A 17,711-nucleotide genomic window follows, 5' to 3' on the forward strand; every position below is an offset into this window, starting at 1 on the left:
GAATGAGGTGAAATTCTTCCGAAGTTGATGTGCAGATGAGAGTCTTATCTAAGTTCTCTTAATCTTTTTAGGACTTCTGTGAAAATCTGTTGATGTTTTAAGTCACATTCAAACAAGAATATATAGAATTATGCAGAGTTCAATTCTTTCAGGTGAAACCCTGTGATGTGAGATAAGGATGCAAGCACTCTCCCCCGTGTTCTGCATTCAGTTTCAACTAGTCATACCTCACTGCTTTGAATGCCGCTATGAGAAGGGTTACTATTCCCCACTCACACACACAAACACACACAGCACGCTGAGCTTTAGGTCATCAGCCCTCTGTTGATGCCAGCCAGGTTAGGAGAGACAGTTTTAACATGGATTACGACAGCCATTGTCACCGGATGGTCCGAGGTCTAAAAGGAAAGAATAGGAGAGTGTCACGAGCTGTCATCCGTGATTACCATTAGCTCAGTGGAGCCTTTGAGGCCCGGGGCCCACGTACAGGGTCCTGGACAACACAGGGGGCCCCAGGTTGAGCCTGGGGGGCTTTGGAACAGCTTTTGGAGCAGCTTTAGGAGAGCCGATGGCATACCCTGTCTGCCCCTGCCGGGGGCAGCTTCAAAGGAATATGAATGTCAGCCATTTCTCACCCAGCTTGTAATGCAGGGAGGCCCTTCCAACAGGAGAAGGGAGACTGGGGGAGGGTGCAGAGGGCCAGTGTGGAGGTGTTTTTGTATTCTTGCTGTGTTTAAATGGATCCTCTGATGTACAGTATACTCTGTCCTCCCCATCTCTTCTCCCACTGCTAACTTTGTTTAGAGAGGGTTTCGGCGCATGAATGAGTGAGTCAGACAAAGAGCCCTCACCTTGACTGTCCCAGCTTCTCAGGGTTATTAACCTACTGACACAGTTGGAGAGACAAAGGGCCGCCTCTGATCCCCTCTTCCCTCTGGAACGCTGAACAGCTTAGCTCGAGGTTTAAAACAATCCTGAAACACACCTCAGCACCATCTAACTGCCTCACAATATACCAGAGACTAAATAAATGGACAAAAACATTCAAATTCAGCATGAAAGTGCTTTGGCTTCGTGTTCTTTCTAAGTATCTGTTTCGTCCATTTATTGGCCCTCAGCTATAGGGGAGGTTTCCAAATGCCCTGATAAAAACTCATACTACTGTTTATGTTTTAATGATCAGTAAAGAATCTGGCTGTGAGTTTTTAGAACTGCAGAGAGATGCAAGGTGACTGATGCCTTTAAAAGTGTAAATAATGGAATTATGATATTCATATAAAATATACCACATGTAGCAAAATGCCATAAGTTACTGATATGTTCAGTGGATCTAATGTGAAATATCACATCTCTAACTTGGATATAAAAGGGTTTTAAAAAGCTACTAAAGATCTGATATTCTTAAACACCAGTTTAAGCATTTTGTGTCACACACCCCCTATAAAACAGCTTTAATAGCAACCAAAGAATCTACCCTTTTTACACTAAATTAAATTAAATATTTGATGCATTTTTAGAACTTCTGCTTCTTAGGTCAAATGCACTACCTGTCTTTTAACAACCATTTAATGTTATTAGAGCCATATTTTTTAACACCTTTTGCATAAAACACTCAGAGGTTGAGTTCTGACTTTCCACATCTGAGGTTAATTGCATTCAACATATGTTACGACTTTGCACAGTTAACTTGTAATCGGCCACATCTCTACAGGTACTTGTTGTAAATTTTGAAATGGTCGTGTGCGGGTATCTCCAGGCTGTTGCTTTTTGTCGGGTCGGGTAGTCAAACAAGTCTGACGATGTACTGTACGATGATGCTTTTCGTAGCTTTGACTACTTGTAACCATTCGAGTAAGTGAGAGCACGGCAGAAAGGTGAGGAATCATGAGTGGGAAACAAGTAGAAAAATCCAATGACCATGAAAAACGAAGAGGAAAATGTAAAAGGATTATTCCCCTGACTGGCTACCTTTCCATGGTGTACCCAATCTCTTGCCCAAAGGCAGCTAGGATAGGCTCCAGCCCTCCCCCGTGACCCTGAATTGGATCAAGCAGGTATAGAAAATGGATGGATTATTGCCCTCATTCCTCCTTCATTTGGGCTTCTGTGGCCAAATGAACACAAGCAAGATGTGGAAAGTGGACGTCATCCTGTGGGAACACGCATGGAGATGAAGAAAGTCGGCATGCTGTCAAACTGAAAGTTAAGCTGTATATATGTGGGAAACATAAAGTAATGAGAATGTACTGACGCCAGGTTCCAAACAACTGGACCTCCTAGAAATACTGGAAATAAACACAGCTTCTTGAACGCTGAGGGGATTATGGCAGAACAAGACTTTTAACCAAGACTCATATGCTGATTGAAATTCTTGTTCTAGTTCCTTGTTTTTATTTGGCATTTTCTAAGCTTTTTTACTTTAGTTTGTTGTCTATTTGGTTAGGTTTAGACACTGAACAACTTGGTTTTATTTAGATACCAAACTACTTGGTTAGAGCAATTAAAAAATGGTTTAGATAGCCCAAATGTTACCTAAAAATCTTCTTCTTAATGAAGGAGTCTCTGACTGTTTCAGAAACGCAGGACATCCTGCTAAACCTGGTGTTATAACTGAAATGAGCACAATTTAATGCAGCATTGTCACATTGCTCTCACAAATTTGTGGATAACAGCTTGAGGAAACCCTAAAGTGTTCGGTACTGGTTCCTTTAAAGAGAACTGTGTTATATCTTCTTCTAAATATTGTCACCCATCAGCGGGACATTAATGATCCATTCATGGAAATATGGAATTACTCCTTTAATGTTAAAAAAAAAAACATAACCTATATATATATTCATGTCGAGCCTTTATGTGACTTTATGAGTCACATAAAGTCTAAGGAAGCAAAGAGGAAACCTGGGCAGCAATAACAAACAGATAATGACAGGTAAAAGAGGAGAAATAACAGGACTAATGCGGAAATTAAATTATAGGCTGAGTAATAGTGTAATCACAAGTTAGTCTGAGTGTAGAGCACAATGTGTTATTGTAGGAAACCCGTCTGTCAGATTCTGTATAGTCTGCATTTGACAATGCGCAGATGTCTGTAAGTATATGTGAGATCATAACTGTTAAAAGATTGTAAAGCCGACACATGGGTACTCTGTGTTAACCGTCAAAGTGTCTCAGGATTTTTGTTGCATCTGAGCAAATGGTTCAGCTCTGTAATGACCAGTTTCCCCCTCTGCGTATGTGTGTTTCTGCTCTTCCTCGGACAGTGGTGCTACCAGGGGGAGTGTGTTGCGTTCGGCACCTGGCCTCAGAGTGTGGACGGAGGCTGGGGGCCGTGGTCCATGTGGGGGGAGTGCAGCAGGACCTGTGGGGGCGGTGTATCCTCCTCCATGAGGCACTGTGACAGCCCAGCGTAAGTAGGCAAAGTAAGCCACAGCAAGCTGAACACACACATCCAGGTCCTGCCTACAAGTGTGTGTTTGTGTGTATGTGCATACGTGTATGCTGTGTGGATGTGTGCTACATCCTGGTGGGAGCAGAACTGCAGTAATTAGGTTGTTTCTGAAGTAAATTAGCTGTGAAATATTTCCAGGGATAAATGCCTCCTTCTTGGGAAAAAGAAACTCTGAGAGCTCTACTGTATGTGACGACTTTTGGAGGCAGAATATTAACATTTCATTTTCACTGCTCTTTGGTTGCCTTCTGCAGGATGTAATGAAGCATTTAACTTGACTTATGAGCTGTCAGCATTTGTACTTTTGACATATGTGTCTGTGGAGTGATTTAAAGTTTTTTAATGAAGTCAAACCAAAGATGAAGCATGCATTGCAAATAATGAAACGAAAAGACTAATTGAATCTTGCTCCCATTCACACATAGAGCTTCTTAAACCTGATGAATTTCCTATTGAGACAGGTCAATGAACAATCACCAGAAAGGGCTACCTAATGGACTATTAGTTATGAAGAGAAAAACAGACAAAAAAAGCATTTAACAGAGCAGAGGATTGATAATGTGTTGGCTGGATGTGTCAGTTTTAAAGCCATTTGCACTGCTGATGATGTACATTTGTACAGGAAGTTAATGAGAACTTTAAAGTAAAGTGATTTACCTCTGGAAAGAAGAAATAACACATTTTTTAGCTTACAAATTAGAAGCTGAACTTAAACACTTAAGTTTAATTCCTGCTTTATACTTCATAATCCTTGCTGCCGTCTTTATGAAGCGAGTTTGGTTGTTTTACAGTAACAAGGCAGCTGAATCTGCAGCTCCTTTTTGACTTTGGAAAAGTTTTCAGAGACAATCTGCCTGGCTCAAACTTTAAATTTTGATCCAATCCCTGCTGCCCGTTAGCAGCATTCTGATTAAAAGTAAGGTGCATGTAAGATGAAGAGGAATATTTTTCAAGCCTAGTATCACGAGTTTTATAAAATCTATATCCCTAACCCGAATCAATGTGCTTGTGAATGTGACACTTATATGTGACACTCGAATTGGTGGTTATTTTGTTAGGATTATGAACAAGTCTAATAGAATTACAGCCTGTTACTCTTGATATTTTGGATTCACCAAGGTGTTTTATTTAACCAAATCTGTTAACACGGCATACCAGGCAGACTTATCACAACTGGCAACTCCTAACCTTGAATTTCCAATCTGTGGCAAGGAAAAATTATGTATGAGAAGTCGTATGTCTTTGTCAGTAACTCCACCAACCTGAACATCTGCATTTTTCAGTAAACTTGATTTTAAAATTTTTTTTTGATCTATTATGATTCGAAGTACCTTAAACATTGTTTTAGCTCATCTGTGGGGTACAGGGGGAATTCTAAAAATAAAAATTCTTTGAAAAACTGTTTTCTTTGGCCACTTGTGTGCCACTAAAATCTGGCTTTTGAGTGGAATGGGAAAGTGTTTAACCTGCACTCAGTCCCATGCCAATTGACAATTGACTCCTTTGCAGGCACTTATCGGCTCCGGCCCCAATCGGCGTTGATAGCAACGCAACACCAGGTTGTACACTCCAAATTCCATTGAGGATTCTGCACTCAGACCAGAAGAGAGAACACAGCTGTCCTCTTCTGTAGAGAATCACACAGTTACCAACTGTAATGTCTCAGACAAGGAATCTTATACCGATAGCAGCAGCTCTTGAGCACATATTGAGACTAAATTGAATTTGTTTGACTGTAAAACAGCTACGAGCTCATTCTCAGTTTTGCTGTGTCAACCATCCATTTTCTCTCAGAAAGTCATTTATAAGAGAACAGAGCTTGCAGGTTGGATATAGTTTAACACCATCCTTTCATGTTGTTGTATCTTCCAGGTTTGTTGTGGTAGTTACTGGACCGGTTCTGAAAACAATACAGCTTTAAGAGCACTGAGGATAACCATACTACTACTAGATTTGATAGGCTTGTTTTAGCAGGTGTACTTGTGTCTGAAATTAAAACTATTTAAGAGGTTAAACCATTTGCTTCGGGGTGACTGAGTATTGAAAATGCAGGCAAACATACTCCGGTTGTGAAAGGAAGATACACACAAATGTTGCATCAGGGCTCAGTCGATCAAGTGAACTGCATAACATATCAAAATGGTATTGTGAGAAAAAAAAAGCTGAAGACAGCCTTGTTTTTTCTCCAATTTCTACACCAAACATACCGATGTTTGGAAAAAAAATACATTATTTTACGTTCAGTGTTGCTTTTTTGAGGTGCACACATGCAGTATAACATCTCTGTGCTCTAAACTTTGAAAGCTTTGAGCAAAGGTGACAATGTGAAGGTGGATTTGAGATAGTAAAAGAAAAAAGGAGACCAAAATGCCTTAATCTCTTATGCCGTCGCACCTGTCAGTAAATACAACCACACCTTAGAGTATCAAGCTCTTAAAGCTTTAATGCAACAGTGACATAAAAAGAAAAATACTTTTTTGTCTCCTTCCACAGTTTGAGATAAACTCAGCTACGAAGCATGCTCGATAAGTAACCACACAGCTCCCCCAACGCTTATGGTGAAGCGTTTTGTTTTAAAGCCTCCCATGTGTCTGCACGAGACAAATCATTGACCAGAGCATCCTTGGCTGGCAAGTAGACATCTGGGATCTTTATCCTTCTTCCATTGTCGCATTCCTTTGTTTTGGAAGCAAGGTATTACATCCCACACGTCAAGGGAAGTAAAGAGAAAAAGCCAGGGTGAATAAGAGGGAAAAGGGGGGGGGGGGTGCACCGGCGTAATGTGGACCACCTGTGTAAGGTGATCGGTGCTGCTCAGGCATCAGCACAGAGAGGAGGGAAGCAGAAAAAAGCAGCCAGACCAGCCTCCAACACATTCATTACAGAGCCTTTTTGCAGTGAAGTGGAAATAATCATGGAGGAAAAGGAGGCTAATGAAGGCGAGAAGGCGAAGAGAAACAAACCTTTCAGAGTTGTACATGTGGAGTGAAGACGAGATGAGGGAGGAAAGAGAGAAGAGAGAGGTTCTGAGGTTACAGACTTCAGTCTTTCTCCCAAATCTAAATGTCACGTCACACTTAAGAGCTCTTAGAGCAGCTCGGATTTCATGAATGAATCACTGGCGCACATATGCAGAAAAGCAGCAAACGCAGACACACAAACACACTTTGTGTTCCGGCAGAGACTTTTTTAGGCCTTTTTAGACTTTTTCATGACTCGCTGTCACCATACTGTCTGGGTGTACTCCCTTCATCCTATAAAGAATTCCTATTGTTATTTACTGTGTTCTGATGTGATTTAGCATATTGAATGTACAATTGCACTTCTCTCTTCTCCACTCATTTAAATCTCTTGTTTCCCTCAGCCCATCTGGACGAGGCAAATACTGTCTTGGAGAGAGAAAACGATACAGATCCTGTAACACTGACGTGAGTCAATTCCTTTCTTTCTTGACCTCTTTTGATCTCTGCTTTGAGATTAGAGTGAGCCTGGAGTAAAGTTTTCACATCCTTTTCAAGTTTTCCACATTTTGTAATGTTTTATAGTCATCTTAAAATTGATTTAATCTTTTTCTTCATTGGTTTATGTACAAATATCAACAACAACATAACAAATTAAGCTCAGGAGTTTTTGTTTTGTCTTTCATAAAAGACTGAAATATCCCATACACATATGTATTCAGACTCTGTTTCCACTACTGGGGTTGAATCCAGCTGCCTCAGATTGAATTCATTGGACATAATCTGCCTGTAAAGTTTGAGAGTGGATGGTTTATGTCACCAGATCACGAGTTTGTGAGTATTATTCTGATCTGGGAAGCATACAAGACATTCCGTACAGCATTTAAAGTGCTCAAAAGCACAATGACCTCTGTCAATCTAAAATGAAACAAGACCGGAATCACCAACAGACTCGATAGATCTGGCTGACAAACTCAGAAATCAGGGGCAAAATAAATCTATGCTCACTATGATCCAGAACTTCTCTGAAGTGATTGGAGAATTTTACAAAAGTACTTTACCAACCAGTACATGGCCATTTAGAGACACTGCTGCACCTGAGATGGACTGATATTTGGACTGTATGAGAAACTGTACTTCCCTTCACCCTGTTTCTGAATCAATGAAAAAAAGGGGGAAAGAAGAAGAAGGCACCGAGTTGTGAAGATGTTACGTACCACGTTGCTGGGGCCAAGTAGTACAGTTCAATTGTTGGTGTACTGTAGTTGACATTGAGTCAGCTACAACTCTGGATTAATCATAAATTCATCAAAGCTCCTTATGGAAATAATCCCATTAATAAATTGGCATACGATCCACAAACCAATGGGTGACGTCACAATGAACACATCCACTTTTTTTTATTACTGTAAATGAAACAAAGACTTTAATGGCGACTTTATCATGTAGGAGTGTTTTTCTATGTCAGCGAATTGGAGAATAGTCAGGACAGAGGGAAAGAATGATATAAGACACAGAGCAATCTTTTAAAAAGTGCTCAGGACCTCATGTCTTCAACTTGAAACCAACAAGGGTGTGTCCTCACTAAAAGCAGCTCCATGTCTTTGACAAGGTGGAGCATCTCATGAGAGAAAATGGCAGCGAACCGATGCTCCACGTCCAGCCCGATGGAGCTTGAACATTTCTGCCAAGAGGAATGAGAGAAGCTCTCAAAAGAAAAGGTGTGCCAAGCTTGTCGGACCCGATCCGAGGCTGCCAAAAGAGTCTTAACCAAGGCCCAAGTTGGAGTTGCGAACACAGATGTAAATGGGATATACAGTAAAATGAGTCTGAAACAGAAAATGTGGAAAACTTGAGAGGCTCAGACAGCTGTGTTCAAGTGACCTAAAAACTGCTGAATCTCCACTCTGCTGCTCAAGACTTTTCTCCTGCAGAACGTGTTATCTTGGAAAAGACTGCACATGCTCCGTGTCAGCTCGCAGCATCGCACCTCCTTTAAGCTTTCTGACATATTTTCTGGAACGAAGGCAGACAATGATAAAAATGCACAGGCAGTGATTCAGTGTTCCCCCGGTGCTTTTGGCTTTCTTCTCCCTTTTGTCACTTTGTAGTTCATTTATTATTTGTGACATTTCACTCGAGTCAAACAACGATGACAGTTTCAGAGTACATTTCATGAAAAGTAATTCACAGGAGTGTTTTCTTTTTTAGCGCTGGAGCAACGTTTTATACAAATATTTAACGTGGCTGCAAGCTGGGATCTCTGTTCAACTATTTCTAGGTGGGCTTTTTTTTTTTTTTTTTTACGAGGTGAAAATTGAAATAGTTTGGGCCCTACTGGACATTTAACCACAAGTCTTGAAAATAACAGCAGAGAGCGAGCGCTGAGTGCTTTCTTTGGAGAACAAACAACATCCCAAACCACTATTTCATCACACTTACCGATCCGTGGTGGTGCCAGGGAAATGTGTAAGTGTCTGTGGGAGAGCATCAAGATTAAAATTCAGTGACAAATACTCACATGCTGACATGCACAGACTGAGGTTTATGCTGCTGTTATTTCTAATTAAGTTCAGTTCTGTTGAGTTTTATGTATATAGCATTAGCAAAAATGTCATATTTGGGGTATTTTTTTTGGGTTGTTCCTTGCAGGTTTCAGCTGACACGAGGGTAATATTCTTCCATAAGGGGAAACTCTAAGAGACATATTAACAAGTTAAAACTAAGATTGAAAAGTGTACCCATTTGGGGACAGATTACAACTATATATCAGGTCTTGGTGAAATGTGTTCATTTTGATAATAAACTTTAGCACTCAAACAAAAATCAGAAGAAAAAAAAACACGGCAGATATTACAATTTCGTTGCAGTCGAGATCACAGCAGAGTTTGGCTTGGCGGCCCGACAAGCTTTTTGAATTCCCTTTAAAACTTTTTGTCAATGTTGTGGCAACACAAGCTTTCTGCTGACCTTACTCTCTGCACCCGGGGAGCTGGCACTAATTTCTCAGTTTGTGTCAGTTATTAAGCTTCTCAGGGAACGCAGAGTGCTTGGCTTTATCATGATACCCACATGAACATGCTGCAGAATATAGCATATTCATAGTGGAAGAGTTTACAGCCAGCTCACTGGTTCTATCTGGTTGTGTTTTTGTGCTCAGTGTTATCATTAACATGCCAACACCCTCACAATGAAAAGTAAAACCTTTGTTTCGAAAACATTTGGGATACAGTAACAGTAAAGCAATGATTTCCAAATCTTTGGTCTAAAGTAGGACATTTTACATTTTCCTTAAAGATATCAGCTCATCTTTAATTTGATGGCAGCAGCACGTGTGAAAAAAGTTGGGACAGGTCCATGTTTCGCACGATGTAGCGTCCCCTCTTCTTTTAACAACATCTGTGAACATCTGGGAGCTGAGGGGAGCAGCTGTCGTTAACCAAAGTGGCTTTTGCCCTCATGGTCTTTTCTTTCTTTAATGATTTTATTTACAAAGTCTGATCAGATGCTTTCACTCAGTCAGAGGTTGAATAAGAAGATTTAAAAGGTGAACTACTTTTGAAAGGAAAAGTGTCAAGTCAGCAGACGGCTGCAGATCATCCGCATTCGCTTTCCAAATGTCAGCAGCTGTGGCTGGATGGCTTTTTACCCTTTTTAGTATATTTTGCACAGATGCTTCACCGATGCTCGGTAGATGTGGACCAATGATGTTTGGGGCGGTGCCGATCACTCAATGTGTTGCAGCTGGATCAACTTGCCCAAAACATGAGGGATTTTTTTTTTTGCGTGGTATCCACTCAGATTCACAAACAAAAATTTTTTGTTCCTCAGAAATTTGCGGGACTAGTAATGATAAAAGAAAAAATAAGCAAATGTAGCACACAATTAAATATTTTTGATCTGAGACTGAGAGCTGCTGCTGCTTCGAAAGCTGCAATTACTGCCAAGGAGAACTTGGATTTTCTGATATGAGTGGAACAAATCAAAGACAAAACAACTTAGGTAGGGTTCATCAAACTTGACTTACCGCATACACAATTTTTGATCTAATAAATATATAACTTCCATTAAGTATTTGTCATGATTCACGGTAGAGCTGAAGGTGGATAAGGACTATTGGCAAGAGAGCAGGTATAGGCAGGAGTAAAAATGACAAATGGATTTATCAAACAAACTGAAGTGCTCCTGAAGCAAAATAAGAAAACTATAAACCGAAGTCCCAAAAACAAAGAAATGACTGACCACAGGAGACTCGCAGCGAGACACTGGTTTATAACAAGGATATGACCCTAAACAAAGGAAAACCTGCAGGATGTGTACTGAGGAAGGTGATAGATAACAAGGATCAGGTGTGGCAATCAGTAACCAAGGACCAGAGTGGACAGGAAGTAAGTACTACAGAATACACATGAGGGCAAACTCTACAAAATAAAACAGGAAGAAAAGAAAAGAAAACTGAGACACGGACAGACACATTCAATCACAAAAATTCAGACCGTGACAGTTTTTGTTGTTCTCTGCCAATTAATCAAAGCAGACCTGAGGGCAGCCATGTTGTTTTCCCACTTTGTATGTAGAAAATGACAATTCTGGTTCCTAAAATCTGCATGACCGCCTCTGAAGGCCTCGGTATGCTACTCCGTCGCTATCCGCCAATCCGACTCTGTGGTCACGCAGAGGCTATTAAACCTTTCGAAGTTCTCCGTCAGGATGCCGGATACGCAAGGCAGTTCACCTCCCGATCAGTTGGCGTCGCTACGCTAGACGAACTAATCTCGCGACGTCTATCGTGAAACTCGTTGATTGAATGTTTACCTTCCGTCTCTGTTCCACTCCTCACAGTGAACGATAGCGACCGAGAGAGAAAGACTTTGGTTGGAGTTGGAGCTTATTGATTTTGAAATGCAAATAAATTTGACCAAATGTTGACCGGCACACAGTAAACTCTTTAAAAAATGACGGTGTTGTTGCGAGAGGAAGGAGCTAAACCGGAAAAGTGATTCCGGAAATGATGTTGTTAGCCGACCAATCACAAACCTTGCGGTCTACGCGAGTCTCCGTCTCCTCGACGGATTGATAGGAATTTTGGCCGACGCACGCAAGCAACGGAGAGCGTCTCAGGGAGGGTTTCCGACGACGGAGAGGGCTCTCCGTGGCTCTCCGTGGCCTTTCCCGGACTACTATAAATCAGGCTTGAGGCAGACCAAACCATGGTCAGGCAGTGGAGGGGGGGGGGGGGGGAGGGGGGTTGGGGGGTCAAAATATATAGTTATGTTTGAAATGTTAGGGGGGGAAACTCTCCCTTTAACCTAGGAAGTGGGGGCCCAGACACCTTGTCCCCCTTGTGATTTCTGCCTCTGGACATAAGACAGCTTTATTAATCCCAACAGGGGAAACTCATTTTCTCTCAGTCTGGAGTAGACAGCCACTGCACAGATGTATCAATAAAACACAGAAAACAAGCAGTAATTCCAGCCACGATCAGTATCCATAAAAATGTATTATAAAATATCATTTCTGCTGGAACGAAACACCTAAATCGTTCCGAGGAGCATTGAGGCATCTCTGGTCTTGGTCTAAAAGAGCAACAAGCCAAATAAAAACATCTTGATGAAGATGGCGTTCAAGACACAGAACAGAACACTTTATGAGTTTACTCTTTTTCATGAGTATGCATGTGTCATCTCTAAAATCAAATTGAGATTTCTTCAGTAACAAGTCCATTTTTAGACTTGACGTAGCTCTTCAAGAGCTCAGAATACAACCTTTTTCACAGGTTGCATAGCTCTCCTCATCACTATTGATGAACTGATTTGACGCTTTAAGTCCTGAGAGTGGATTGTGAACACGTTGGTGTTGTCAAACTGACAATTTAAAGATTGTACGTACATTTTCTGGATATTAAATTCAATTTTAGGGAGAAAATTATTCATTTTCCACATATTAAACAAAAACACCAAACATGCTCTGTTTCCAGCTGCTTTTTTTTAGTTCTTTCTGACACTTAATAAACTATAAATCAAAAGCTTAATCATGGTTAATATAAATGATGCTTAGTTAGAAGTTATACCTTCTTCTAACATGTGTTGCACATGTAAATGCAAATGGACGTGTGTTGACATGTTTTTGCTATAATATTCAGACTCTTCTAACTCAATCTGCATGTCTCGATGTGTAACTTTAAAGCTGCCATGTTGGCAAAGCACTTGAATGGTAATGAAAGTGGACTGGCCTCCCGTGGTCCGCTCCAAAATGGAACACTTTCAGCATGTAAAACACAGCTTCGACCTTAAGAGTTTTTATTTGTCCAGAGGGAGAGTGTTTGGGGCGCTCTATGGACCTTTTCACACCAATAAAGTGTTTCTTTCCACTTTTTTACCCCCTCATTCTGGAGCAATATCCACACAGAGGAGTGCTATCTCAGATAAGTCCACCCAGAATCTGAGCCAGAACCAGTTCTGGGCTGTACTCTTTCTCCCTCCTCTGACTGTGTTTATGCTTCTAATTACCCTGCCAACGAAATACTTCATTATCTGACATAAATCCACTCATGAGATATCCGTCCAAACACAAAGCACACCGTTCACAGCGAGGAATTCTGGGAAACGAGTCTGCTTTAGTGACTGAAAATAAAAGGTGACATTTCAGACACTGACCAGCTGTTAATAATGCTGTTGTCTATGCAAACAAATAGTCTTTGCAGACTTACTCAAAGTCTTCTGTCTTGCTCTTTTTTTCCCCCAGATATTGTTTTAATTTAGCAGAAGTTTTCTTCTACTGAGGCATCTGTTGTCTTCCTTCGATCGCATTTCAGGCACAGCTTTAAAAGTAAAGAATTGTGTAACTTCTTCAAATTCCACTATTTTTTTTCAAATGTTTTTCCCTTCTTCTTTTATGTCAGCAACACCAAGAAACAGGGAAAAAACGAAAACGCTGTTTCCTGACCCCATGAGACAGCCATAAAACACTAGGATTACATGTTCTTCTTAAACCATCCAAAATGAAGGAACAACAAAGAAGGAAATTAAACATGTAGCCGTGATTTAAGCCCTTTATAAGTACTCAACGTTTAACGAAATTACAAGGCATAATCTTTCTGCCACGAAATAAAAAAAAAAGTCACGCTTTGAATGAACAACAACAAAAAACACAACCTTTTTTAATCACCTGGGAGAAAGCAGTTGGAAACAGTGCAGTCTGCAGGACTTTGTCAGGAGCTGCCAGGTTAGTCATCTGGTCGTTTTGTCATTTCAGTGCCAAAGGCATCATGGTGTCACTGCAGTGCTTTTTTTTTTAAATTCGCAGTATGCAAAATATTCCACCAAATATATCAGATTATTCACTTTATTTTTTTAAATCCATTTATCTTTTCAAATTTTGGAGCCCTTTGATACTTTTTTGGTTAGTTTAGGGCTGCTGTAGTTCAGGAGAAAGACTCGGTGGTCGGGGTGTTCGACCCCCCCGGCTTCCCTGGACCACTGAACCCCACTTTGCCTCCGATGCACCCATCGGCATGTGATAAGGAAAATAGACTAAGAAATGCTGTATGAGAGTGGGTGTGATTGGGTGAATGTGGCTCGTTGTGCAAAGGTTAACTAGAATAGAAAAGTCCTTTTACTGTTTATTTATCTGTAATCTTTACAGATAACAACAAGGTTTTGGTTGTTGAATCGCTTTGTTTCCGTTTGCAGCCATGCAGACTGTGGTTGTATGCCGATTAACAGTCAGGGTGGGGAGCAAAGGAGAACTTCAATCTTAAAAACATCGTCTGATGATGGTTTAGCTCTTTTATTTCTATTATCCATAGAAATGTCCATATCCATTCCAGTAGCCATTATCCAGACGTCCTGTGGCCACACAATCTACAGTAGCTCAGTCATGAGATGAGAAGTGTTTGGTTCTCAGACTGCATTAGGTCTAGCAGGTTCAGAGTTTTATTGTTAATTTCGATGAAAAGCCAAATACTTGCAAACTCAAATGAAAACTGTTCTTTCTGGCTTGTGAACCATTTAAAGGCTAAACTTTTAAGAATGGCGACACATTTACTTAATTTACTCCATTAACAGGGAGGCTTGTGCTACTGATGAAAGTTGCACCATTCACTTATGTTGCATCAAATTCAGTAGAGCTGCAGTTTTTTAACACATCCATGCATATTTGCATCACCGATTCATTATCACGAGGTTGTTATTTAGACTTGTATTCAGAATCCGGCCAAGTGTCTGCTCTCTAAAGAGCTGGAGGCTGTTCGTTTTGGCGTCACACTTGCAGAGTTGCTTCTTATTATATTTATGGGTTTTTTTAAGGGGGAAATTTAAAAGAATGAATCAAGGGTTTAAGCATCTATAACTAAAAAGTTTGATATTCTTTTTTGTAGGCGTGCCCTGTTGGATCCCGGGATTTCCGAGAGAAACAGTGTGCTGACTTTGACAATATGCCTTTCCGTGGGAAGTACTACAACTGGAAGCCTTACACTGGCGGTGAGTTCAGGACTACACTTTGGACATTAAAGGAGAATTCCGGCATTTTTACAAACATATCCCATCTGTTGGAGACCAAGGAAAGTTTGCCAAAGGGAAAAACGCGAGAAATTTTCATGCTCGCTGCGCAAAGTTGTCCGATTGCGCTGATTTCCATGAAAGCGGGCTCTATCGGGCAAGCTTTTAACCTTTCCTGAGGCTCTTAACGTGTATCAAAATACTTTTGACCGAATTGGCCGTGGTGTCAGTAGCAATATAATTCAACCCAGGGGCTAACCATACCATTAGCTAGCACAGACATTATACATTTTGAGATTTCAAAAACAGCGCACTTACCTCTCTCAGCTTCCGTGTTCCACAGGCGTGCGCACAAATTAATCGATCGCCGAAGTCATACACTATAGTATTCCAAAATTGTCTTTTTGTCCACCAAAAACGACCCTCGGGAACCGAACTACACATTGCCATGTTTGTTATTGTTTCCTATCGAACAGCTGCCTCGTTTCAACACCCATTTTCGCCGTGATGTCATGATGTGTCACATGACTGCTAGAAAGAGCGCACCTTCGCCCATTATTCAGCTGCGGGAGATAAGAACCCTCGGGATTTTATTGTTTGCAATTTCGAGATGGATAGTTCGTCAGATTCTGATGTTGGAATGGAAGAGTTTGACGAGTTTGATGGTTATCTTTTTGAGCCAGAATACACTGATGAAGAGTTGTTGGCACAAGATGCAGCGAGGATGGCTCAAACCGATGATACAGAAACGGGAGCTGCTGCTAGGTCACGCATTGGGGAGACATGGTGGTGCAGATGTGGACACTGTATTGCACTGACCACAGAGGAAGACAGTACTTTGGAATACTATAGTGTATTACTTTGGCGATCGATTAATTTGTGCGCACGCCTGTGGAACGCGGAAGCTGAGAAAGGTAAGTGCGCTGTTTTTGAAATCTCAAAATGTATGTCTGTGCTAGCTAATGGTATGGTTAGCCCCTGGGTTGAATTGTATTGCTACTGACACCACGGCCAATTCGGTAAAAAGTATTTTGAGACACGTTAAGCCTCAGGAGCCTCAGGAAAGGTTAAACGCTTGCCCGATAGAGCCCACTTTCATGGAAATCAGCGCAATCGGACAACTTTGCGCAGCGGGCATGAAAATTTCTCGCGTTTTTCTCTTTGGCCAACTTTCCTTGGTCTCCAACAGATGGGATATGTTTGTAAAAATGCCGTAATTCTCCTTTAAATTATTAAAGAGTCTCAATGCACCAAAACACGGCGATAAAGTTTGAACTTGCAAAAAAACATTTATAAGTGCTGAGCTGTAAAACCTGCCTGTCATCCTCAAATGACAGTTTGCAGGGCAGTCTGGCTTGTGTTCCCTGTTAACACCGACAGAGGGAAGGTCTGTTTGATGGGGGGAGGATTCTTCAGATTCCTTTAAACCCTCACTGGTCTAGCAGCTGCTGCTGCTGTGAACTGGGAGACCTGACACGCTGAACTGACATCTTGACACATCTCAAGTCAAGGGGTCAACAAGAAGAAGGTCTTGGATTTTTTTTGTCTTCATTGGATCAAAACTTTGTTTCTGAATGGATGGATGAAGGTGCTATGACTGTCATAGTTATTGGCAGGACTGTATACGCCCCAGAACTTGTGCCGTTCACTTCTTCGATGTCTTCAGATCGTGGAAAATATCCGCTTCACTAGAAACACAAATGACTCAAAGGGCAGCGATAAAGTTCGAAGCATGTTAACACAGCTTTTGTTTTCTTTCAGAGATGGAGGAGCTTAAGTTTGATCTCATTTTTCAAAGGGGGTCTGTTTTGTCAAGTCCATCACCCCCTGACTCACATCGCTCTGTGTGCTGGGAGCCGTCATGTAAAAACAGCAGATAACCTATGCGTGGATGTCAGTGTAATTGTTGTTGGCAGGCCGCGCTGTCTCTGTCGGTGTCGGTGTCAGTGTTACAGTGACGTCAGGGTCGGGGTTTTAGATCCGAGCGCCGCTGACTTTCCTCCGCATGATTATTATTGTCAACAAGTCGAGAGGAGATCCCAGAGCTGGCTGCAAGTCCTGTGACGGCACCGAGTGTTTGCTGGTCTCTATGTGTTGTTAGGGTCTGTGAGGGGTTCAGGCCATGCTGTCTGTGTGCAGGCTCAGCTGCAGATAATGATGTGTTCTCTGTGTGTGTGTGTGTGTGTGTGTGCATGCTCTTTTCTCCAGGTGGTGTTAAGCCCTGTGCGCTGAACTGCTTGGCAGAGGGCTACAACTTCTACACAGAGCGCTCCCCTGCAGTCATAGATGGCACTCGATGTCAGGCTGACTCTCTGGACATTTGCATCAACGGCGAGTGTAGGGTAAGGAACCATTTATCAAAGATTTAGTGTGGTCTTTCATCAACCTCTTGAGTTTCTTGTTTACTCATGCTCCACCTTTTAACCAACTTTCATGGAATTCTTGGCACAAAATCAAGTCTTTTTGGCCGTTGTCACCGATCCTGTTTGTGGTATTCATGGACAGGATCTCAGGGTATAGTAGGGGAGAAAATGGTGTCTGGTTTGGAAACCTCAGGGTCGCATCTCTGATGTTTTTGCTTATGAGTGTGAAATGGATGAAAGTCAGGCGCCCCAGGTCTGAGGCCATGGTTCTCAGATGGAAAAGGGTGGATTACCCTGGGATCTTGTTCACGAGGAATGGTAAGTTGGAGCGAGAGATGGTCAGACAGATTGGGGCTTTATCGGCGGTAATGAGGCCGCTGCACTGCTCCGTTTTTTTTTTTTTTTTGAGGAGGGATCTGAGCCTAAACCTGAAGCTTTTGAT

General features: G+C 41.6%; 1 protein-coding gene across 1 annotated transcript in view; it reads left to right on the plus strand.

The window, feature by feature from the left end:
- Nucleotides 1-17,711, plus strand: part of adamts6 (ADAM metallopeptidase with thrombospondin type 1 motif, 6) — an 81,203-nt gene that overhangs the window by 37,023 nt on the left and 26,469 nt on the right. The window contains exons 13-16 of the mRNA XM_075456435.1: nt 3,261-3,406; nt 6,813-6,876; nt 14,786-14,888; nt 17,115-17,248. Of these exons, the coding sequence (XP_075312550.1) occupies nt 3,261-3,406; nt 6,813-6,876; nt 14,786-14,888; nt 17,115-17,248 (447 nt within the window). The remainder of the gene's footprint in view (nt 1-3,260; nt 3,407-6,812; nt 6,877-14,785; nt 14,889-17,114; nt 17,249-17,711) is intronic.

This window comes from Odontesthes bonariensis, chromosome 22 (genome assembly GCF_027942865.1).
Source record: "Odontesthes bonariensis isolate fOdoBon6 chromosome 22, fOdoBon6.hap1, whole genome shotgun sequence".
In the NCBI taxonomy this organism is placed as follows: Eukaryota; Metazoa; Chordata; class Actinopteri; order Atheriniformes; family Atherinopsidae; genus Odontesthes; species Odontesthes bonariensis.